The sequence below is a fragment of the Charadrius vociferus genome, unplaced genomic scaffold (genome assembly GCF_000708025.1).
Source record: "Charadrius vociferus isolate BGI_N301 unplaced genomic scaffold, ASM70802v2 scaffold459, whole genome shotgun sequence".
Taxonomy (NCBI): Eukaryota; Metazoa; Chordata; class Aves; order Charadriiformes; family Charadriidae; genus Charadrius; species Charadrius vociferus.
In genome coordinates, this window is record NW_009650249.1 from 472,805 (window position 1) to 497,829 (window position 25,025).

A 25,025-nucleotide genomic window follows, 5' to 3' on the forward strand; every position below is an offset into this window, starting at 1 on the left:
GGTAAACAATCCAGTGGATCTCGCGGCAAAGGTTTAGTCTTTGGTATTCTTCACAGTATTTTGCAAATATCCATGTGTATATCTGGGTGTGTGGGTGTGTGCATGGAGAGTGAGAAAAAGCGAAGAATAGCAGAGTATAAATCTTTGCCATAAGATCCGCTGGATTTGTTAAAGATACAAAATCAGCAGAGTGGTGTGTAGCACAGCTTTCATTCTTTAACTCTATTTTGTTTGTTGTTTTGTTGTGTTTTTTTTTTTTAAACAGCTGCTCTCTGCTGCTGAAAAAGGAATATAGTAAAGAACTGTACTTACAAAAGTGGGCGATTTAACAAAACAAAGCTTGAGATACGGTGCCTTGAGCATGGATTTTAGAGGGAATTTTTAAGAATTGTTATGGAGACCAAGACTGTTGTCTGAGGAGCTGATTGTTGATAATGTTAAAAAGAAGGATTTGGGGGTATCACAATTTGAAGTTAGAAACCCAAGTTCCTTTTCCTTCTTACCCCATTTGTATTTACAAACACCGGAGTAATGCACCTATTCTCAATCTGCTTGGCAGTCATGGGGTGACTGTCAGATACTTATGTGCAGCCTTAATACGATATTTATAAATTGACTTGTGAGTGCCATGGGAAAGAGATCATTCATTGTGTTACTTGCAGGTCTACTTGTGAAAGCAAATGATTTGTATTAAGTATTTCATTCTTCAGTGGAGGACAAAAGATAGAGGGGCCCCTCCTCTTCTGCTCTTCTGTACCTTTCTTTTCATGGCACTGGAGTTGCATTAGCATATCAAATATTGTGATTGCCTTTTCTTTAAAGTATCTTTAAAGTTTTTTGAGTTTGTGTTCAGACTCACCAGATAGAACATTTTACACACCCATGCATCTATTTACTCATTTTGTTTGCATCATTGTGATGGTGCAGCTTCATGAAGAATTTTCATTATCTCTTTTTGCCTGAAGGAAAGAAAAATTAAGCTTAGTACACAAAATTGTTCAATTCCTGACAGTTCATTAAGGGGCTGTTTTATTACACAGACCAAACTAGTAACCAGGCTGATGCTGTCATTTCCTGTGATCTTTAATCAAGCTGTTGAAAAACAAAATGTGAAATTCTTCAAAACTTTTGAGAATGCCTGTTTTTGCCAAGTCCTCATGAGAGATCCTGCAGGAGCAGGCAGCGGACTGGGTTTGCTTGCTCAGTGTTGGCAGAATGCTAGCTTGGCTATGTTGAATACCAAGTTGGAAATATTTCAGCAGCTTGGCTGATGGAATATTATCACAGTTGGATATGGGAATGCTGAGATATGAGGAAGGATAAAATTGTAAAGAAACTTCCCTGTGGAACAAGGACGTTCCATGGGGAAGCAAGTGCACGTGGGTCAGGGCAATCCTAAGCACAAATCTAGGATGGGCAGAGGATGGATGGAAAGCAGCCCTGAGGGGAAGGACTTGGGGGCATCGGTGGATGAGAAGCTCAACATGAACCAGCAATGTCCACTGGCGGCCCAGAAAGCCCCTGGCATCCCAGGCTGCATCCCCAGCAGCATGGCCAGCAGGGCGAGGGAGGGGATTGTGCCCCTCTGCTGCGCTCTGCTCTGGGGAGACCCCCCTGCAGTGCTGCCTCCAGCTCGGGGGTTCCCAACAGCAGAAGGACACGGAGCTGTTGGAGTGGGGCCAGAGGAGGCCCCGGAGATGCTGGGAGGGCTGGAGCCCCTCTGCTGGGAGGACAGGCTGGGAGAGTTGGGGGGGTTCAGCCTGGAGAAGAGAAGGCTGTGGGGAGACCTTCGAGCCCCTTCCAGTGCCTAAAGGGGCTCCAGGAGAGCTGGGGAGGGACTCTTGATCAGGGAGTGGAGCGATGGGATAAGGGGGAATGGTTTTAAACTGGAAGAGGGGAGATTGAGATGAGATATTAGGAAGAAATTCTTGGCTGTGTGGGTGGTGAGCCCCTGGGGCAGGTTGCCCCGAGAAGCTGTGGCTGCCCCATCCCTGGAGGGGTTCAAGGCCAGGTTGGACGGGGCTTGGAGCAACCTAGTGTGGTGGAAGATGTCCCTGCATCTCCACAAAGTGAGCAAGCAAAATAAAGCGACGTGCAAAACACCTGTCCTTGATATTTTACATTGATGGTGTTCTGCGCAAGTTGGAATTAAACAAGGATGGGTATTCAAAACAATCTAGATTAAATAAAAAATGGTGTTTCATTCAGATACTACAAAATAATTTTCATCGGGTAAAGAATGAAAACCACCCCATAAGGGGAAAAAGTACTATTTTGCTGGTTTTCAGAAGTGTAACAGTTGACTCATTTTTTCTGAATGTGTCTTTCATTGTTGCAACTCATTTAGTGGCTTGTTGCACACTCAGATAGATTTTGTACTCATTCAGAAGCAGTGGCCCACACAAATATTCTCACCAGCAGAATCTACGATTCAGACCTCACTCTCAAAAAAAAACCCCAAACAAAACCAAAACAAAACAAAAAGAAAAAAAGACATATAGATGGAAAATGTGACCAAACCCCAGCTGCATCCAAAGCTGTTAATCACCAATTTCTCCTTTTCTGAGGTTAGTGAGCATCAGTGCCTGTTGGGAAGCTGTGGCTTTGCGTGGGGTGGGGAGCAGGACTGACAGCTGTTGCACTGGCAGCCCCTGTCCTGGGTGCAACTGCAGCAATTTGCGCACTCTATGGAACTGAAGATATCGAAGATCTCCTTTGATATCTTGTCTGTTGCGGTATCTTATGGTTTTAAAATGTTTGTAATAGAAACTGTGTGATAAGCTTATCTGAGGCACAGTTGCCTTGAATTTTATACAAGTTAAAAATCTCATTTTGAGATTTGAGATGTCACCCAAAAAAAAAAAAATCTGTGCTGTTTATCTTCAGTTTTCAAAAATCACCTTTGTTCATGGCAAGCTGCTTGCTAAGTAAGTCAGTACGCTGAGGTGGCTCGCGCTGAGCAGGTGCAAGGTGCGGGGTTTGTTTTTTGGAAACCCGAGCCCCGGCCGGTGTGCTGATGTGTACCTCCCCTCCCGGGCAAGGAGGTGCTCGGGGCGGGCGCGCTGCCCTGGGGTATGCCTGTCCTGGGCCCGAGCCGGTGGAGGGGCAGTGGCGGGATGAGCCGTCTCGGAGGGTGTTGTTAGGGAAATGTGTGCGGCCGGAGCAGCTGCTCCCCGGATCCTGGCGCTGAAGCCGTCAGCAGCTTCGCTCAGCCTCTCCCTGCAGGTGGAGAGAGGCAGGCAGCTCCCTTCCCCGGCTCTGCGCTCCAGAGGGGATGGCAGGGAGGGCCTCTGGCCTTGCTTGGGCTCCAAGTGCTTTCCGTGCCCGGCCATGAGAAGCTGTGTGGTGGCTCTCCAGGAGAACGGGGTGATTGGGTGGACAGTGATACAGGTTGAAAGGCTGCGAAGCCATATGTGTATCCCTGTGACTTATGTCCTCTGTTTTGCCAAAGTAAAACATAAATAAGATGGTAAAATTATGATTTCATTTACTATGGCTATTGCTGAAAAGAGGGCATCTTGCTGCCCCGCCTGCGTGTGCTGCCTGTTCCCCGTCCTGCCGGCTCCCCGGGCACCGGACTGCCTGAGACTAGAGCTCGTCCCACTTACAGCAGCTAAGCAGACAGCTTGTGCTTGGGTGCCTCTTTTTTTCCTCTTTCTTTCTTTTTTCTTAGAAGGTCAGATCCCAGATCCAGGCTGGTCAGCCGCATAACCACTTTGGTGGCCACAATGGAAGGGGTGTCAGGCGAGCAAGAGTGGGTTGCTGGAGGTAAGGAGGGGCAGGAGCTCTTCCTTCAGTATCAGTTTAAACTGGTGGTGGTGGAGGAGGGCTTTGCTGGAGGGAGACCCCGTCACTCCTAGCTAGTCAAGTGTACCAGTTAAGTACATCCCTTTCATCTCCAAATGCGTGCTGCTTCTTCAAGTTGTTCTGCCCGCTTTTGTGTCACAACAGCTAAGAGCACTAGGTCTTTGTGAGATGTCTTCTCCCCATGCTGCTATTTCTGGAGGTACAGAGTATTCTCTAGAAGAAAGTGTGAAACCACCAGTGGTCACGTTTTCAGTTGCCATCTATACGAGTGGTTATTGCTCGTCTGCTTTGCTGCATTCATTTGCTTCCAGGAAGACAATTTTGTTCACAAGTGTAATAACATATTCTGATGTGACTCAGGAAATCTTTTTGTCTTTCTAAATATTTAGATCCATCTCAAAAACAAAATTAAAGAACTGTTCACAGCCTTTAAACAAAGCACGGAATGGGAAGTTACTGCTGTATGGATCAAAGTGTCATTTGAAATCTTTTTCCATACTGAAGAGTTTAGTTTGGGAATTTTCTAAGAAATTACACAATGGAAGTGTTTCAGATAACAAAAAAGAAGGACAAGGGACAGGATGGGACCAAATATTCTTGCTGTTCGCTATTGTATTCTACACTCTTATTGTTAATCTTTGAATGCCGCAGTTTCTCTTAAGTCTTGACTTTTCTCTGTTCTACAAAATTTAAAAATGAAATAAGCTTTTATATTTAAAATAAAACAGATTAAAACCGATGGAGGAAAAACTGGAATGGTGACAGTAGTACTTTACATTGTATAGTTTATTGCGTGTGGTGTGAATAGGGTCATTTCAAAAGACACTGAGTTACTGCAGAGCCTTATTGTAAATTCAGTTGATTTGCAGTTAAGGCAATAAAGGTAAGTAGCTTTGACTAGGGGAGGCAGCCTTGGAAAATACTCAAACCCTCAGTGAAATTTTACCCTGGCAAATACGATACCCTGGTATGCAAGACCTTTACCTGCCCTCAAATGAGGGAGAAGAAATCTTCTGTGTTTTCATGGTTAATATGAAATTATTCCAGGCTGCCAAGCATCCCCATGCTCGGCACGTGGTGCTGCGCCACAGGCTGGCTGCACGTGCTGGGAGTTTAAGTAGGTCTGGCAGGGGCCGGCGGGGGGAAGGAGCAGTTGTTTTCAGGACACTGGAAAGTTGTTTCTGTTAACTTGTTTAGTCCCTTTGCATGGGGACAATTTCCTGATGTGGAGGTGCCAGAACACTCCAGACAGGGTGGGAAGACAGAAAGGTATAGAGAAAACACAGCCGCGTAAATGGCCTTTCGCGTTTCCACTGAGATTTACAGCAAAACTTTCATGGCCGTGGAGGCAGGAGTAGGTTGTACCTCAGCACAGACAGTTGCTGTGTTTATTTTTTTCCAGACCTCTAAGTGTTTTTCAGCATTTCTTCAAATTTCTGCGCTCCACTTGGGTTCTGCTCTGTGCAACACTGCACACGTGTGCGTACGGAGAGACAGCTCTGCTGGGGCGGGAGAGGAAGCCCCTACTAGCTTTTGGTGTAGTTGGGATGGGGCTTCTCTGAAGAGGTTGGGGCTTGTTTTTGATCAACTGGCTCTGAGATGAGCAGGTGAAAGAAGAGCAATCGAACACGTAGGTCAGGCTGTTCCTGAACATTGGTCGGGCAGAGGGGGATGCTGTGGAGGCCATGTGCCTTATCTTTTGCCCAGCAAATTGCAAAAATTAATCAGGTTGTGAAGGTAATCTCCAAAATTTGCTTTTTATGGTTTTAAAACCCTGGGGGATAGCAGCTCTTTGGTATAGTATCCAAGGTCTCTGCGCTAAATGCTACTGGGTTACTTAGCTTCCAAAAGAAAAAATATTTTATAAATTTTCGTCAAACTTCTCTTTTTGAAGGGTGCAATTGAAATAATAAACTTGCTTTGTGAATTTGGCAATAAACAGTACTGTATGTAGATACATTTAGGTGTATCTCTTGTCCTGATTTTTTTTTTGTTTGTTATATAAATGTTCTAAATTAAAACAGGTTAGATTGAATCACGCTGTTTACTGACCTAGTAGACCAGACTTGATCATTTAAAGTGTCTTTAAAATCATGGTGCACATGTCTGATTGATACACTAGCTTCTGTAGTCAGTATGGTACAAGTAAATGATGTAGAAATGTGCCACGTGCATAAAAAAGTCTGTCTGTATCTTGAAGCTTAAAGCTAAATCCCTTGTTTATGAAATCTTTCCATATATGAATTTCGTCTTTTACTTGGGAGATGGCAACACGAGTTTAGAAAGCTTGTGGGTGGAATATATAACAATTAATATTCTCTGATAGCCTAAATGATAAGCCCACCAAAAAGTACATAAAGCTATGAACACCTTTTTTTGACAGGCTTTGAAGACTGCTGAGGAACACACGATTTGACTCATTTAAGCATTAAAAGAGTAATACCCATGGAAGAGCCACAAGACTTACCCGAACAACCAGTAAGTACATTTAAAAAGGCTTAAAATGAATATATAAACCAAATAGGTGATCTCACAAATTCAGTATACAGTTATTTTAATTAATAATGGAAAATAAGGCTTATACTTAGTATATTTATCTAGAGGTGAAAAAACATTTTGCTGTTAGTAAAATGTGTTTTACATTTAATTTACTATAATCATACAGGCAATAGTAATAAAAGGAATAATTATGTATGCTTAAACTCTATAATGTTCCTATGTAAAATTATGCCTAATAATTACTTGTTATGCTCAGAAAACCAGACCATTTCAAGCCTGTTCCAGAGAAATTAAAATTCACTATTTTAATGACAGAATCAGCATGCTGGTTATTACAGTGTATATAGTCTTCAGTTCTTCTTGTGCTTAAGACTGGAAAGGTCCCATGATCCATCATCTCCACAGGTGGAAAGCGTTTTTTTTTCACTTCTTTATTTAACAGTGTGTTCAACTAGGGAAGTGTGTCTTAGGTAAAAAATTGCTGTCCAAACATCTTAGATATTTGCCATACTGTCTCTATTATCAGTAACCGATGATATCACATCACAGAAGTTTTGGGTGGAGTGATAATTAATACAGTATGATACGAAGTTAAAATTGTATATCTAAAACATAATAGCGTAGGGATTAAGCAAAAAAGTTTGTATTAATTTTATATTCCCAAATTTAACCTGATGCAAACTCAACAAGAAATTGCCAAGTTACTTTGAGAGTGAAGCTTATTTTAATTTTGGAGACCTTTTGAAATGCTCACAAAAATAGAATAATAGGCTGAGGGCAATTTGGTAATGTTCCCATTGAAAAGATTTTGATGCTTTTTTAATGTGAAATTTTCATGTTCTTCAGTTAACTAATTAGAAAATACATTGTAATGTCATTTATGCAGTTTTATGACTTGGGAACAAAGTTGAAGGGAATGGAAATGTAAATTTACAATTGTTCAAAGTATTACTTGACACAATATGCAAATTATGTGCCTGAGTCAATATGCACAGAACGTGAAACTAATCAGCAAAAATGTATAATTTGAACTTCAGATATTGTGTAGGATTTAAAAATTAATTAAATGTGTATATTAAAAAATTCTCTAATTACATCGTTATATAAGGAAAACTGTCTTTATGAAATTTTATTCTTCAGGGCATGAGAGGGTACAGCTCATTTTCTGTACATGAAAGCATCCTCTGTAAGCAGATTCGGCTGTGATTTTCTGCTGCTAATTTTGTCTGAGTACCTTATGCCAGTCAGTCATTCTGAGACAGAAAATGAGACTATATTGATTGCAGCTAGTAAGTGATGTGGTATAGTGGCACATTCTTGCAGGAGGAAGTAAAAAAACCCCAGTCTTTCTGGGTTTTGTGGTGAGACCATTCCTGAAACAAGTGAATTTTCCTAATTAAAAAAAAAAAAAAAAAAGAAAACTGAAGTCAGCTTTGCAAAATCCTGTCTGCCTAGTAGCCCAACATTGATATTGTACAAACTTACTTTCTTTCCCAAATAATTTTGCTGTTCTTAGTCATGGGAACAAGATTAGTATGTTACTTCAGAAAGCAGTGTTTATGGCAAACTGTTGATAACTGAATCCAGAAAGGAGCCCGTAGAGAAGTCATCAGGCTTTGAGTTCAATGTATTTTACTTAAAAAAAAAAAAAAATAATTGGGTCATTTTCTTGTGTTGGTGTGGACTGATAATAATAATTGGTCCAAACATATACAGTGTGTCTTTTCTAAATGAATGTTAGACTTCTCACTTACACCACATACTGCCGCCTTGCACCTTAAACAGGCATGTTGTTTGTCCCTGGTTTTTGTATGTTTCTTCCCTTTTCAAGTCTGAATTAGAATGGAAAAGTTTCTGTGCACACTGTGGTGCTAGAAAACATAAACAGACATAGGAAATAAGAGAGCACAGGAAAGTTTGGGGGAAAATGATCAAAAGTGACCCCCCTGACCTTCTCATGACAAAAAAAATCATTAATTTATGGTAAATTACTAATCTGGATTAGTTTTTAGAAGTAATCCTTTATAGTAATCTCTCACTTGTTGAATGCATCTTGGATGCATGTAGTTGATTTTTACAATAATTTATTTAATCCTTAATGCTAGCGAGTGACAAAACCCTGCTTTTTTATAACGGATGGTGAACCTGTGTTTGACTCATTGCGGGCATCCACTGGGTTGCTCTCTGTTTGGAATGGCTTCTTGTATGAGACAGCAACGGCAGTGATAGGGAGAGCACGGTGATGGAAAGGGCTCCAGAAAGACTCAACGCTGCCAAAAAGGTGGAGAAAAAACAATGGTCATGTGTTTGGGCTGAAGATTCTTCTGAATTGAAATTGGCAAAGAGTTTGCAATAAAATGCTGCATTCCTGGCTTGTGTGCAGTCCTCCGTTCACAATGGTGTTGCCCCAGGCTTAAATGGCTTTGGCAGCATTCACTCCAAGTCATCACCTTGCTTGTTGGCCAGCTGTGAGTGTGGGGGTTTCCCTGGTTCTGCTGGGGCTTGGAAATTAGTCCGTGAGTATTAGCTTGAGAGTTGGATTCAGTCGTAGAGCAACTGTTATCTTGATGTCAGGAGGAAAACCTTTTTTCTGCTTTGATTCTGACTCTGTAAATATAACTGAACTCCAACACTGGTAGATCTGGGGCAGAAACAGTTTTCCAGCACAATGAATAATTTGGATTTTTGGTTATAAAAATTTGTGATTTGAAAGCAAGGATCAGATAGACTGTGTCACTTCCCCGCACCCCCCCCCCCCCCTTTTTTTTTAAATCAACATAAACCCAAAACTTAACAGTGAAATAAAAAGACGGAGGAAGGAGCAAAGAGCCTTAGGAGACACGTCAGTCATTGTAGTGCAGCAGAACAGCTTAGTGAGATTGTGTCTAAAGCTGCTAAAGCTGAAACATGAATCAGTGAGGTAAACTACATATTTTTCCTTGTTCTCATTTATTTTCCTTCTTTTTCTTTTTTTTCCTTTTCTTTTTGTCTTATTTTTTAAAAAGGTGAATTCACCTCTCCTGCATGAAACATCTTCTGGCTGTAATCCTGTCACTTGAGAGAGGACAAAAAAAACCCTCAGCATCTCTTCAGAGGTTTTCAGAGGGGAGCGGGTGTTGCAAGGAGGTTGTTTGAAGAGGTTTGAGCAGCCTTTTGTAAGGCTCTGGCAGGATGAGTAGGTGCCCCAGGTAGGGTTTAGTGTTGGAGTGTGGTGGTGCAGGGCTCAGCTGGGAGTATAGCAGCGCTCTCTCCTTGTGCCCCGAACACCATCCCGAAGTTACTGTTACTAGGTGCTGTGTCTGCATTAAATATGTTTTATGACATGGGGCAGGAGAGACAGAAGATGCTCTCCAAGCCCATGAAAGACTATGTTTTAAACTGTTCCCTCCTGCTTAAATTTGTAGTGTGAATTGCACGGATTAGTGATGGGTAGAAAATGGGGTTTGCATCCCACTGAAGTTTTAAGATTTTGTAAATGTTATTGCTTAGCATTAAGACATTAGGGAGAATTTCTTTTAAAAGCCTGCAGAGATGTGGACTAGCCAGTTGAGGCAGGGATGTGATAGACTGAAATTCAAAATTGCTGTTTTGCTTGACTTAGGCTAGGTACTCACACTGTATATCCCGTGTTCTAGAGGCCTTAAAAGAGAGTATGAAACCCTCTCCAGATATTTATTGTTTTGAAAAATGAAATTAACTATTGACTTCAAGGAAAACCGATTTAAAATATTGTTCTCTGTACAACACCAAGGGCATGTTTCTGGCAGAGGGGGAAGATGTCCCATCAGAGGAGGACAAGGCATGATGGCCTTGCGGTGTAGATACTCATCAAGACAGAAGTTCCAGTCGAGGGACCAAGGTCAGCAGAGCAGCAGAGCGGTGCTATGTGCTCAAGTCCTATCGAGAGGTGTTTTAGGAACAGCTGTTCCATTCTGGCTATGATGAAAACGTCAATAAAACTGATGTTTTCTTGTGAAACCTCGCTGCTTTTTTTTTGGGGGGAAGGGTTGTTGTTTGGCTTTTTTTTGTAAGTGAGCTGATTTCTCTGTCCACCTTCCATATTAAAAAAAACAAAACCTGTTGAATTGAAGAAGCCAGATCTTATCAAGTACCTGACTGTAAGCTTTCCTCCTGTGAAATCTAAAATTCGAGCTGCCAACTCTAAGTTTTTATTTTTATCCTCAATATAATTTTGATCTGAAGCAGTTTGCTGCTACTTCTTCTGATGCAATTCATTTTTTTCCATCTCTTTTCCTTAAGAGCCTTGTGGGTAGTTTGGCACCAAGAGCTGTCTGGTGCAGTGTTGATGGCTGAGGTCCCCGCTCAGGAGCGGGTGGCAGTGTCATGGGGGAGAGCTGGAGCACCTGCTGCGAGATGGAAGGATGCCAAAAGGAGTTGAAGGGTACTATGGATGGGCAGCAGCCATGCTCTGATAACTCAGTGCCTGAGGGAGCTGGGGGAACACTAGTCTGCTTTCCCTGTAGTTAACATTGTCTTTTGGTAGGGAAGACTGATGTGTTTCCTTTAGGCCCTGGACCTTGTTGCAATGGGGACCAGAAGTAGTGTGTATTCCAGCCAGGCAGGAGAAGGGCTCTGGAGAAGTCTGTGATGCTGTGGGTCTGAAGAACCACAACAGGAGTTAATGTCAATGCCAGTGTTACCAGCTTTCTGCTCAGGTTGAAGTGATGAATGCCAGATTTGAGGCTGTGTGATATCTAAGCCATTGCACTGCCATAGTCTTTTGTCATTGCTTTTGCCTTTTTTGTGTGTGTGATGAGTGCTAATGAAGTTTGTAGTGTTCTGCTGTGAATTGCTGGAAGGAATAGCTGCTGGCAAGACTAGTAGAGAGGTGAAAGCAGACTGACCTCCAAAATACTGGTAACTTCCTCCTGGAGAGACGATCCTTTCAGCTTTCTCCTTTCCATCCTTACTGTTTGCTTACTCCTCTCCCCTTGCTGCTTTGAGCCTTTGTCCTTTTCTTTTGTACCTCTGCCTCCCATCTCTCCCTACCCATCAGGAATTCACCTGTGTTTTATTAATTTATTTTTTAAAAAAGTTTTGAGCACATTTTGACCTCTCATGCTCAAATTGCATTTTCCTGGTGTTTCATTTATACTCACTCCAGAGAGAAAATCTTAAATAACATGGTGAAGCGTTTATGCTAGGGGTTTTCCTATGTGGCAGCAGTCTCTCTTTGACTACTGTAGCCGGGTTGGGGTCTGTAATCCCTGCAGCATGATACCCAGCACGGACCTTCCCAGACCCCAGTCACAGAAAACAAGTGCCCTGCGGGGGCTGGGATGAACTTTGAGTGCAGCTTGCACGGAAGCTGCAAGTTTGGCATCTAAACATGTTCCAGGAATGTGGAAGGCTGTAAAACTTTCTAGAGGGAGATGGTGGGGGGAAGAAAAACCAGTATATATGACAGGAACATCTCACTCAAAAGACTACAGGCTATAGAAACTAACCCTGTCATCCTGCCCAGCATTTCAAAGTAGTATTTATAGCCTGCATGCAGAAATCTGAATTTGGGTTCCAGGCAGTGCTTTCTGTTGTGTAAGACCCTGTACAGGAACTGGGTCCAGCTGACACCTACAAAACCAGAATAAATGCTACATTGTTTCTACTCAGAAATGAAAATCAGAACTCCTAATTTCTTGCAGAAAATATATTCAAATTCCTATCTTTATATAATATTTAAAGATAGGAGAAAAAAGCGAAGTACCCGTGTTTATGGCAAGTGTGCTGAATCTATGCAGAGTAAAATTTTCTTAAAATTGATGGTTGTTTTATTCAATTTCCATAAAATTGTCCTTATCAGACTTGTGTAGCTGTATATCCCATCATCTGTTACTTACTTAAATAACATGGCAATTTTGCTAACACGTTCCACTTTAGCACTTGTTTTCTAATTAGGAAAAAGCTTGTTTTGAGATGACGAACCCATGGTTACATGGTTAGCTCTGGAGTTCAATGCAAGGCTTTCTGTGCTTAAACACTAACTCCAACTCTATAGTAACCAGTGGTGATCTGCTAATGGAGGTCTGCGTGCATGGATTCTGTCAAGGACGGCTGTCGTTAGTTGTGTCTCTGAACATTTTTGTCTTTGCAGGTGAAAAAAGCCAAGATGCAGGAATCCAGAGAACAAAGCTTGAGGTACGTAATTTTGAATTTGCTTTTAGTGTGGAACAGTTATTAATGTTCTTTTATCATTATAAGCTTCCATTTTAGAAGCTTGCGTATCGTTTTATTTTTCACGGAAACAGGGCATATGTCTCACTTTTGTATTTGATATAGTTTAGAGATTAAGTTCCCAATTAAAAAAACCCAAACAACTGGCCCTTTGGTATTAAGCTTTTATAAAAGTGGCTACAAAGGAGCTTAATTGCTTCATCAAGCATCCTGTTTTTCACAGAATCTGATGAGACTGTCATGTACTACACATAACATGCATTTATTCTGGTGAGACTCAGAATATTTTAATAATATGTGTACTATGATTCTTAACAAAACTGTGTGGTTAACTGTTTTGAGAAATTAAGCCCTCTCAAATTGATAGCCTTTTCTGTGTAAAGCTGTTGTGTTGTACTATTTTTAGCCTCAGTGGATGCTTTCTGATGTATGTGGTATTTAGGAATTAATCACTATTACATGTAGTGAGAATAGCTATATTAGGGTTTGTTCTGTTCCTACGAGTAGTAGCAAATACTACTTTTGTGAGGAAAGATTTCTTTTTGGAACCTCTGACATCCCAGCATGAGTGAGGAGGAAACACTTTGTGTGCCATTCATGCAGGAGTGGACATGATACATTGAAGCCCTGACATGAGTACATATTTTTTAAAAAAAATCAAAGGGAATACTTTAACAGTAAACAGTGTGTGAAATTCATTATATGTCTAAAAGTTAAAAATATGAGCTAATCACTGCAAGCTCCCTTTCTAGCCGGTATGAGGTGAGATGAATCATATCCTAGGAGGATTTCTTCTCTCTCTTGACTGCAAAGGAGCTGAGGGCAGCACAGGCAGGTCTGAACATGCCGGAGTGAATGTGTCGACTCTCCTTCAGCACATCACTCTGCTGCAGTGCGATCACAGCTTTCCTACAGGCAACAGTAGCCTCAAGATTGGAGTGTAAACATCCTTATCTAGTATTTAAAAGTAGAATGGAGGGGAGGGGTAAAATTGCATTTCTAACCTGCTTAAATATTCTGTTTAAGTATTCTGGCTCTATTTTGATAAAACTATATATGATTTTAAGTTTGACCTATGGAATAATTTAAAATAATTTATTAGACCTGTTTCTCCTCAGCCAACATGATTTTCAGCCAATGTCAATACTCTGGCTGTATTTGTTTTAGCTGGATTGTGTAAGTGGGGAAGAGCTGTACCCAGTGAGGGTTGTCTCTCTTGGAAGCATCAAGCATCCCTAAGAGTCTTAACACTTTTGTGAATACAGTGTGCTCTGTGGGATGCTCTCAGTGGTGCAAGGCAGCCATAGTGCAAGTGAGATTTTTTTTCTCTGAGTCCGTGAGAATTGAAAAGTTGTAAATGATGGAGAATAAGAGCACCTGGGATGGATGTGTCCCAAGTGCCACAGGTGTTGAGAGCAGCAGTGAGAAAGTGAACAGCAGAAACATGGGCTGGTATAGTATGGTCAGAAACGTTAATTTATTTATTGCATTTTCCACAGGAAGGGATCACAACGAGCAGCTCTCAACCTGCATGCCATTTAACAGCCTCAGAATCACAGCATTTTTTTCCACCAAGAATAATAGTACACAAATACCCTGATTCTGCATAGTAATGTGTTATTTTCTTGCAAAACTCAGACTTCATTATGGAAGTCAGTTCAGCTGCTAGTATTGAGAAATATTTCTGAGGACTTTGTTTATAAAGTTTTTTTTGGGGGGGAAAGCCAGATTATACATTTTGATTAAGCTTCACTCCCTCTCACCAGCCAAGCGAGGGAAAATCTCTTGCCTTATTACCAAGCCCATGGCACTCACTAGCCAACTCCCCCCTTACCCTGTCCCAGGAAAGCTGCACCTCCTTGTTGATTGCCTTGTTGGCTTTGGTTTTATTCTTGCTAGTTCTGCAACACAGCTTTTAATAAAGTTTTGCGGCATCTGTGTGTTATACTGGTATTCTCAGGCTGCGGCAATATAGGATGAAGGAGCCAATGTAACTGCTTATTGCTGCTGGGAGGGGGAGATCTGCTTGTCGCTCTAGTGTGCACCAAGCATGGTGCTTGCTGGATCCCTCCATGAGCTGAGTCTGTTTAGTATGCCAGCAAAAATAGCTGCACGGTTTTTGGGCTGGATGAGCAAATTAGACTCTGATGGGGTGCCTGAGGGGTGGTTGAGCTGATGCAGGGGGGCAGGAGGCTGTGCTCCGGCTAGAGGAAAGGAGTTCAGACTTTCCACTGCAGGTGGCAGTGCCAAGCTGTTCGGTCTGCTGAGCTGTCATGTGAAGCTACAGCCTTATCTTGAGAGACCAGTTGGTGAGTAGATGTGCTGGAGGTGACAACAGTTTAATGTCTAATTAGAACTGCAAATCTCTCTCTTGGGATCTCTGCGTGAAATATCAGAGTGCAGAGCTAGTTTCTGTTAGGAGTCAGTTTGCCTTGGTTAGGAAGGTTGAACCCAGGGGTTATGATGCCCAAGGGTGTAAATTTAAGAATTCATAATACTAATGATTAGCCTTTGTTTGTCTTGGCAGTCATGTGAGCAATGCAGAAGTCAGCGATCAGAAACCTGAATCTTCAAGCCTTGGTTCAAACCTTCCCATGTCCGGTGAGAGTAAGTATCTTCTGGAGTTCTGCTCTCACTGTCTTCCCTGATTTCTTCCCCTGGTCTTGTTACTTTGCTTCATCAAGCACAAGCTTTGTCTCTTCCTTTTAACAGTTAGCCTGTCCTCAATACCAGTTGTAAAGTGAAAGTTTGCTGTGATGCTTACAAAGCATTAATGCCTGATGGTAACCAAATATCTCTTTCTAACAAATATTTTTGTGTCAGTGCCCCTCAGCTTGCTGCTGGGTACTGCTGTATCTCATCCACCTTATACATGATTTTTCTTGAGGGAAGGGGTTGAGCTGGTTGGGTCTTTTGTATTAATATGTCATACACTTAATTTTAGACTCTGAACTATATTGAATGTCTGCAGAAATTCCTTATGAAATAAATTGAGGGAAAACTGAGGCAGAAAATAAAGTGATTGTATAGTAAGTGAGAGGTGGAATGTGTCCATTCTTCTGGAAAAAAGAAGGGCTGGAGGTTATTCTGAAAGCAGGATCCCTGTGTAGAATAACTTTGATTGCCCATACTTATTTATAAGTGTAAATCAGCTCATTTTGATTGAAAATACGTGATGTCTAACTTTCCATTCATTGCTAACTGATTGCATCTTTACTATTTTAATCAATGTGCTGTGATGTTGCAGTTGCAGCAGTTACCAGAAGTTTTAGCCTGCAAAATCTGCTGCTTAACTGGATAAGTCATTCACAAATTCCAGAAGTTGCATGCAGTAATATTGTGGGTTTTTTTCTTGTTGACACCATTACCTAATTCTTTATGTGCTATTTTAAAAATAAGAATTCTAGAAATTTTGACATTCTTTTTAGGGGGAAAAAAAAAAAAGCATTTTTGCAGGAGGGATGTGAGAATATCTGACATGTTCAATTAAAGCCTTTAAGTCCTAAAGTTCCCAGTTTGTGTTTCCTATTGTATCCTTGTGCTACATGGGCTTCACACCATGAGTAAAGGCAAACACTGAGGACCAGAGGTGGTGATTCATGGAGCATTCAGAACGTTCAGAGCATGTGGCTGATGGTTTGTATTTCTCAGCTGCTTACACTCAGGTTACATTAAGAGGAGGTTATTTAGGTAGCAGAATGCAAATGTTACAGTTAGGTTTGCCTGTGCAAACTAACTTGCTCCCCTTAGTGGATGTAACTGATAAGAGAGTTAACTACAGGGTGGTACAAGAGCAATAAGGGTGGTAGGACTGTTCCAGATAGGGAAAGCCCTGTTTGTTGGAGCGTATCACCGGCATCTGGAGCAAAATCCCAAGTAACAGGCGACAGAACAAGAGGAAACAACTTCAGTTTGTGCTAGGGGAGGTTCAGATAGGATATCAGGAAAAATTTCTTCACCGAAAGTATTCTCAGGCATTGGAATGGGCTGCCCAGGGAGGTGGTGGAGTCACCATCCCTGGATGTATTTAAAAGACAGGCAGATGTGGTGCTGAGGGACATGGTTTAGTGGTAAAGTGTCAGCACTGGGTTAACCGTTGGATTCAATGATCTTAAAGGTCTTTTCCACCCTAAATGATTCTATGATTCCTTTAAGATGACGGTACCAGCTGGTAAGGAGAAAGAGCACTGTTACAAAGGGAAAAATAGTATTGACTGAATCATCTACCTGCTGTGAACTGGCAAGAAGAACATTTTTTCGCTGTTTTAACAGTGCATGTTTTGAGAATTTGCTTTGAAAATTATATTCAAGGCACTAAAAAACTTTTGTAAATCCTGTGTCTTGGTTAAAACATACTGTGCATGTTGATATTTAATTGTCGTTATTTGTTGGGTTTTGAAATTGTCTCTGTAATTATACAAACTATTTTTTTCCAGTTATGACATGCACTGATTATATCCCAAGGTCATCAAATGATTATACCTCACAAATGTATTCTGCAAAGTAAGTCGAACAATTGTTACTAAATTCTGTAACTCTTACTTCTTTCTGAAGTCATCTTTTTGCATCTTTATGCATTTCTGTAATGCTGTAAATCACACTTTCCTATCTTCTGGCAACAGATGCTCATTGCTGCAGACACTGAGGCTGACAGAAGTCACCCTTTGGCTTCAGTGGCTGTTGTCTTACTATCACAAGGATAAATGAGCCACTTCAAGTAATTAACAGCACAATAATCTTGTTAAATAATGCCCATAATATTAGAGGAATAAACAAACTGGGCATAAATGAGTATAAGGGGGATATAGGATTTTCTAGTCATTTACTACATTTGGAGATCTTAAGAGTTCTTCCCATTGCAGCATAGTACGCCTTAATCCCCCATGCTTGCTCTTTGCATGTTCCAGTAGTTTTGACACGTTCTACTATATTGTATTAGCTTTAGGATTTGGTGTTGTGAGGCACAGTAAATGAACCTAAATGCTCGTGCCTGTTGGAACAGGGAGTTTGTTCTTCCCCTCCCACCCTGCCCTCCCAGTCCTGCAATAAGCATCGATGCTCTGGCATCATGGAGGAGAGAGTTTCCCCTGGTGTCGCTGCAAGAAACAGGCAGCATAGATAAAACCATAGCCTGTCGTATTGGGAAACACAAGCAGATATTACACTAAGAGCACGTGTCAGTGTATATTGTTTCTTCTTCCTAAAGCATTTTTTTTCTGTGTCTTCTGGTTTGGAGGCTGAAGGATGCATAATGTAAGTCATTCTTTTTTGCTTTTGTTCTTTCTTTTTAATAAGGCCATATGCGCATATCCTTTCTGTACCCGTCTCGGAAACAATGAGCCCTTACCCTGGTCAGACTCAGTACCAAGCTTTACAGCAGTCTCAGCCCTACAGCATCTACCCCCAGACCACCCAAACCTACGGACTACCTCCTTTTGGTAAGAAGTAACTTTTCAAAGGCTTCTCAGTGACTGCAATTATCATCTTATGTCTCATTAAAAAGCCAATGTTAAGCTTAAGCAGGTGTGTTGGAGAGAAGAGTTTGTAGGAGAGCACATGCCTAACTTAAATTGTAGATTGATTTCTGCAGTACTGATGGGACTTCATATTATAAAATATTATTTCTTACAAAGCTGTTTTCCTGGCCATTAATTTGATGTCTCCCCATGAAGCTTGCTAGATGGTTCTTAATTTAGGATCACAGTTTTCTCCAATTGTGGTATAGCTGTGTTTATGCAGTTTCCTTGTCAGTGAAATCACACAAGGCCCCATACTACAGCACCTCTGCTGAAGGTATTTTTCGTTTTTGTTGGCCGGGATTAAGGCTTTGTTATCTCATCTTTCACCAAGTTTAGATTTCATGCTAAAATCTCTCTGAGTTTACTAGGCAAGTAAGTTTGCTTAAGTTGCTCTAATATTTGAGCCCTCTATTAGCCATTCCAGTTTTTGCAAATGATTGAAGAGTAAGAGTCCTGTCGTTCCTGAGCAGCTAAAGCTTGATGGCAGGGTTTGAGCTATTCACCCTGTGCTTCCTTTATAGCACAGGGAGGGAGAGACACGCTGCTGGGGTGTTCGTGTGTTTTAGAAGATAATGGCCATCTTTCTCCATCATGTGTAAAGGAAGTTGAGGGTGAGTAATGCAGACAGGAAAAAAAATGACTTCTGGGTGGGTTAGCTAGTGAAAGGAGCTGCCTGGTCTTTCTTTGTGCTCTGTCAGTGTCAGGCACTGGGGAAAAAACCCTACATGACTGACTATCCCATATGAATGAAATTTTATAACTGATTATTAAAAATTAACGTTTTAACTTCTCTTTTCATTTTTGATGTTACCCTGCTTGGTTTCATATGTAAATATTGTATATTGTTGCCGTCTCTCAGAAGTGTGTGGTGGCGGAGGCTGCTTTGCCCGTTAGCACCCAGCTGTAACAAGGGGAGAGCATATCGCCCTTCTGTGCCAGTCACCGGCGGAGCACCACAGTGCTGTCAGTGAGCGGTGCAGCTGGGAGATAGCCATGAATTATCTGCCTTGGGAGTTTTTCCTCATGCTGCATAACGAAATGAACAGAGCCTCCTACAGATTTATCTGTAGTACTAAAATCTTCCTATCTTGAAATATAAAAGGATGAATTTTTCCCTAGCTGAAAAACTACGTCTTTGAATAAAACCAGCAACGTGATGGCTTTTGTCAGCTGCTGACAGAGCAAGGACTTTTATATAACTTACAAAACAATTGATTTGTCCTGGTATTTTTGAAAGATGGTGTAGAAAAGATGATACAACTAGGCTTAGTTTTATTAGACTTAATTTACATTACTAAGTCTGTTTAAAGTAGTACGGCACAAATGGTTACCTTTATGAGAAAGGTCAATATATAAAATGAATCTATATACCTTTTTTTTTAAAAATATATATATACACACACCCCTGGGATTCATGAAAAGGAGTTTTCTTGTGGTTGAGGGATCCTTGGGAAGAAAATTATGGTTTTGTAGTAACTGGGATGCAAGGGTTTGATCCCTCCCAAATCTCATTTATGCTGTATTAATGGTGAGATACATTGTTCGGACTGATCACTTGAATCCCATAAAGTGGGAGCTTTGCAGGGTGTAAGCGTTGGGCTGTTTTATTAGCAACTTGGGGCTCTTCAGGAGAATAGCATCATTTGGGTGGCTGTTGGTACTTGCTGCTTCTGCATTTGTAGCTCGGCCCCCACCAGTAATGTTCAAGTATGACTGCTGTTTCAGAGGTTTTTTTATAACCAACCAACCCTACCCACCACCTGGCATGACGGTGGCCTCTGGATTTCTAGTGAGCAAGGACCTAGCTGACTTAGTGTTCCATGTCCTGCTCTGCCTGTTGTGTTTTCTGAGCTCCCTTCATTCCTCCAGGAGAGCTTTTCCCTGGAAAGCTGAACCAGTGCGGAGCAGTCTGTTGCTGTGTCCATACCCAAGTCTTCAGTTGCTAGCACAGCTTGTCCACTGTCTTTCTAAACACTCTATTCCTTGTAGTTTTGTCCCCTTGAGTGTTGGGTGTTGTCACAACGGTCTGTTACCTACAAAGGGTGCCTGACCTCATGTTAAGGTTGCTGGAACACGTTTCTCTTCCCTGGGTGCCTGCACTTTGGTTTCAGTGCCTTGTTGCACTGGGTATCACTGTACCTGAATAGTGGCTGGTGGTTTCCTTTACTTCATTTATTTGGTGTTTATTGATAGTATGTTGTGGACAGTGCACTGAGGCTGCTTGAGATGTTCTTAGATATTTTACTGTGTCCCTTTTTTTTTTTTTTTTTAAATGTGTAAATATGTGGAATGTTTACTTGAAGTGTTACGCCAAGATCTTTAAAAAGCTGGTTTAGATTTACATCTAAAATTTTTTGGGAGAGGGAGGATGTAGGAGTTTTTGTTAGTGTTCTCAGCATGCATGATGTTTGGTGGTGTAGTGGTGGTGGCTGTATTGGGGGGTGGTTGTTTGGGTTTTTTTAATCCAAAGGTTCTGGAATTCGGGGGTACTTAGTTGCTTCAGTGTTATACTCTGAATGTAACAGTAGACATTCTTCTGAAGACCTAGGCAAGAGAACAGCATTTTCTGTTGACTTCATAGGAACTTTTGTCTGTTAAACATCTTCTTGTCATCAGTTATTGAAATGTCTTGGTATGGATTTTGAGGTCTCTTATTATACCTGAATTTTTAGTCTGAATTTAAGAGTTAGGAAGATGTTAAAAGTCATATTTCAAATAATGGTAATCATACCGGAGTGGTACCTGCTGGATCATACTGAGAAGATGGACCTTGCATAGTGTGATGGACAGGCGGAGGGTGGAGGACTGAACATGCACAGCGCAGAGAAAATTCTACAAATGGTTTCTGCTCACAAAATCTGCATTGAGCAGGTGAGGACTTAGCCAGCTTGGTCAGATGTTTCACCAGCATCAAAGGGCCTGTTCCAGAGGTTTGCATGACTTTCTACTGTGTGTTTGTTTCTATGCTAAAAAGAAGGCATCATGGATTATCTAACTGGAACAAAGCAGATGTATTTTAAGTACAAATTTCAAGCAAGCTGATAAATACAAGCATAGTCTTGAGGTCACTCAGGTCAGAATGCTGCTTTCAGAGAAGAGATGACCTATGCTCTTGCCAGTTTGTCACCTCTCCTTCTCCTGTAATACTTTTTTGATGGTGTTTAGTGCATTGTTCTGCATAGGACTTACCTGTGGTCTGGAGAGATTTTATTAAAGAAGCATTAAAGTAAGAGTAGTGACATACAAACTGCATATGTGTGGCTCTAAGTTGGTGTTAGAAACACTGTGGGTGTGATGGTGTGCGCTAACTCAAGAAAAACCTACAAGTGGTGGTTCTTCCCATGTACATACACATGTCCTGTGACATTCTTCTGCCACAGTGCTGCCGTTGGACGTGGAGGGGTCTCATTCCCCCTTGCCCGGCTTCGTCTCTGTCATCCTTGAGGCTGTGCTAGGTTATAAACGCTGCCTTGCAGAACAAGAGGGAAGGATGTGCGTGCCTTGCCCTGTGGAGAGTAGGACATGTCTATACTGGGTGATGACAGAGACAGTCGTGGAAAGCAGGGGCTGGAAGGTCCCTTAACACACGACCTGAGTCAGGTCCTGCACTCGCACTCAACCAGCCCTGCGAACACCTCCGACCTGTGTGTCTGACCTGCTGTTACACTGCTCGTGTGATCATTATCCTACAGCATTCAGAGTCAGTTTGTGTTTCATTGTCACAGCTATTAGGCACTTCTGTGTGTCCTGTGACCCTCTCATTATGTTCCTGTCTGCTCCTTGTCTGTCTGTCTTGCACTTTAAGGAACTGTTGGTTGCTGTCCCCTCTAAAAACTACTCACGTATTTGAAGATTGTGGAACTCCCTTTCCAACCTAAACAAGTAGAGCTAGTCCCACTCTCCTTAGAGGATCTGTTTCCCATATGTTTTATTCTGGAGATTCTGCAATATATCTACTCTCTTTCTTAAATCAGTCTTTCCCTTTTGTTTGCTAATTATCATGGTTCTCAAGGTTTGAAACAGTAACGAAGATGCAGCTTGAGAGTTGAAGAATCAAAACCCTGGTGTGGCTTTACCAGATAGGTGAATGACTTAATTTGACTCATAGGTGACAGTTTGAGATCAGGTATGTAAATAAATCAAAGGGCCGTTGCAGAATTTGATTCTGACAAAGCTGCAGCATGGACTGAGCTCTTGGAGTTGCTGCTCTTGTCCAGCTCTGTAGAGTCTCCTGTGTCTTCTGTCAGAGACTTGGAGCTGGTAGCCCGTGGCTTGTCCTACTAGAGCAGGTGACAGGCTGCAGGTGGCTTTCGCAGCCTTGGTACTTTTTTGGGGGGACTTAAGAAGAGGGCAGTCTTTCTGCTGGCCCTGAACTTTGTGTCTAGCTCCAAACATCCTTTGTACCTCTGCTTTGCACACTCCTGCCTGTTTTTAAGTAGATCCTCTGAACTGATTCCTGCTTTCTAACCAGGCCCAGGGAGGAATGCCTTTGACTTTGGCTGTATGTCTGGAAACACTTAAACAAAAGCCTGAAGAGCCCTGAAGAACCAGGCCTGAGCTGAGCTGCTTCCATTGGATGCTGTTTTCACTCCGTCAGTGCAGAAGGCACAACCTTAGCACAGCACCTGAGCTGAAACCACACTGCTTACGTGTGCCTTCTACAGATGAATTACAGTCACTCTGCTGTCTCTGTGCTTTGCCCAGTGTTGTTACAAATGCTTTCCAGAATGGCAGGAAATCTAGAAATATTTAGGGTTTTTTTCCCCCTTTATTTTTGAGCTCTGTATTCATTGTTGTCAGTCTATGAAAATTACTGACTTGTGGCTTGTTTCAACCCAAATCCCAGTGAAGTAGTGGAAGCATTGACCTTGGCATTAATAGATACCAACTTCAGCCTTCCTATGTAATAGCAGTGCTGTGCAGCTCAGCCCAAACATCAGAGGGATTGGCAGTTCCTTAATACTGATGTGGCAGTGAATCTTACTGTGACACTAACAGATTTTTAGTTGAAAGCTTTGGAAATTGGTCTTGTTGGTGCTTTTAATTTTATCTTTTTCAGCCAGTTTTGTCAGCAGCTCTAATCCATGCACAGCTAAACATTTTCCATGTGTGATTTGTTACGTGCTTTTGTGACGAGCAAAAATCTTAACCTGAGGTAGCAGCATGCTGTTTCGTCCCAGCATATTTGTTTGTAACTGGTCCAATTTATCTGATTCAGGTGCACTGTGGCCAGGTATGAAACCTGAAAGTGGTTTAATTCAGACTGCATCTACAAGTCAGCACAGTGTTCTTACCTGCACTACAGGGTTAACCACAAGCCAGCCCAGCCCAGCACATTATTCTTATTCCATTGAAGGTAACTTGGCATGGTTTTTATCTGCATCTCTCTCCACCTAATTGAGTCCAGATACCACAAATAGAGAGGCTTGCACGTTTGGTCTTGGTTTGTGCATGCTTCTTTATGCTTTGCCTCTTTTCTCTTTGTGCGTGTGTATGCGTTTGGTTTTGTATTTGCTACATACCTCTGTATGCACCAGGCTGGCTTGTTGGTGCCATGCTGATGGACTTACCAGGGTGAAGAGCAAATGGGAAGGGGAGAGGAGACTAAATGTTATATCTTTGCATGACTTTACTGGGAATGCTCGTGCAGCTCAAGTTCTTTGTTGGTGGTCTTTAGCTTGATGTAAGGAAATACGCTGACTGGCATTGGATTTTTTTAATTTTTTTTTTTTAATTACTTCTGGAGGTAGATGGCTCATATATTACACACACGCACACATACCAGGTTGGTAGATGTGCTAGAAAGTGAAATTCTCCAGATAGAACTGGCCTACAAATATTCCAGCTGCTGGAAGTGCCACAACTAAGAAACCAGGTGCTGAATTTCACCAGCTTCCAAAGCAATTTTTAGGAATAAATGTGACAGCTGAATAATGGAATGTTGTTTATCACAAATATGTGCAAATTGATACTTTTTCATTAGGCAGGATTTTTGCCATTTATGTTTTCGTGATGAATGGTGAAAATTTGTTTCTTTCTCTGTGGTTTCTAAAAAGCATTTCAGGAATTCTTAATCTATTTCTTATGTGATATTTTAGTAGAACAATTCAGGGACTTCAGGAGATCTTTAGTTCAGCCTCCTGCCCAAAGAAGAGTTGACACTGAATTCAGAACCAGGTTGCTCAGGTCTTTATCTGGTTGGGTCTCAAAAACCTCCGAGGATGGAGATTTCGCCAATTCCAGTGCCTGACTGTCATCACGGTGAAACATTTTTTCTTTTGTGAACTTGGAGCATCCCCTCTTTCACGTTGTGACCGTTTCTCTCCTTCTCCTGCTGTGCACCTGCAAAAAGAGCCTGGTTCTGTCTTCTCAATATCCTCTGTGTGGGTACTGGCAGGCTGCTGGCAGGTCCCCCAAAGCCATCTCTTCTCCAGGCTGGACAGTCCCACTGCCCCTTGCAGGGCACATGCTGCAGCTCCCTAACTGTTTTGCTGGCTCTTTGCCTGACCCACATGTTTCTTTGTGCTTGAGGCCCCAAACTGGATGCTGTATGCAGATGTGGTCTAATGAGTGCCAAGTAAAGGGGAATAACTCTTAAAATTAGCAATAAGTGGGTTTTAGCATATCTGTCACTGATAGGAAGGCCACGCGGTATGGTGTGCTTGCATCATTGTGACAGTAAATGGCCCAGTCTAACGTTTATCCTTAATTTACATTTCACATTCATAACACAAGCAGTACAACTGTGGAAATACTGCCTTCCTTCAAACATAACTCTCCTCCAGGTACTCCCACTGGCAGAATGAATTATAGTGTTTTATAGCTTTAATTGCCAAGGGTCAGAATTGGTTCTGGCCAAGGTGAGCCCTGGCAGGTTTGCCAGTGATGTACCATGGCGAGCGTGTGAATCTCCGGGGACTGGGAGGCGACAGAGCCACTGTCAGGCCTGGCTCTGCAGAAGCATTTTAAACCATTTGATCTGTGCTGCTGTGAGAATGTGTGATTAGA

At 41.9% G+C, this 25,025-nt stretch overlaps 1 protein-coding gene across 2 annotated transcripts in view; it reads left to right on the forward strand.

The window, feature by feature from the left end:
* Positions 1-6,252: 6,252 nt before the first annotated feature.
* Positions 6,253-25,025, forward strand: part of EYA3 (EYA transcriptional coactivator and phosphatase 3) — a 35,545-nt gene continuing 16,772 nt past the window's right edge. The window contains exons 1-6 of one of the 2 annotated variants that reach the window (XM_009892995.1): positions 6,253-6,285; positions 12,419-12,462; positions 15,026-15,105; positions 16,935-17,001; positions 17,794-17,936; positions 23,236-23,373. In XM_009892995.1, the coding sequence (XP_009891297.1) occupies positions 6,253-6,285; positions 12,419-12,462; positions 15,026-15,105; positions 16,935-17,001; positions 17,794-17,936; positions 23,236-23,373 (505 nt within the window). The remainder of the gene's footprint in view (positions 6,286-12,418; positions 12,463-15,025; positions 15,106-16,934; positions 17,002-17,793; positions 17,937-23,235; positions 23,374-25,025) is intronic. The other variant, XM_009892996.1, reaches the window with a different exon arrangement.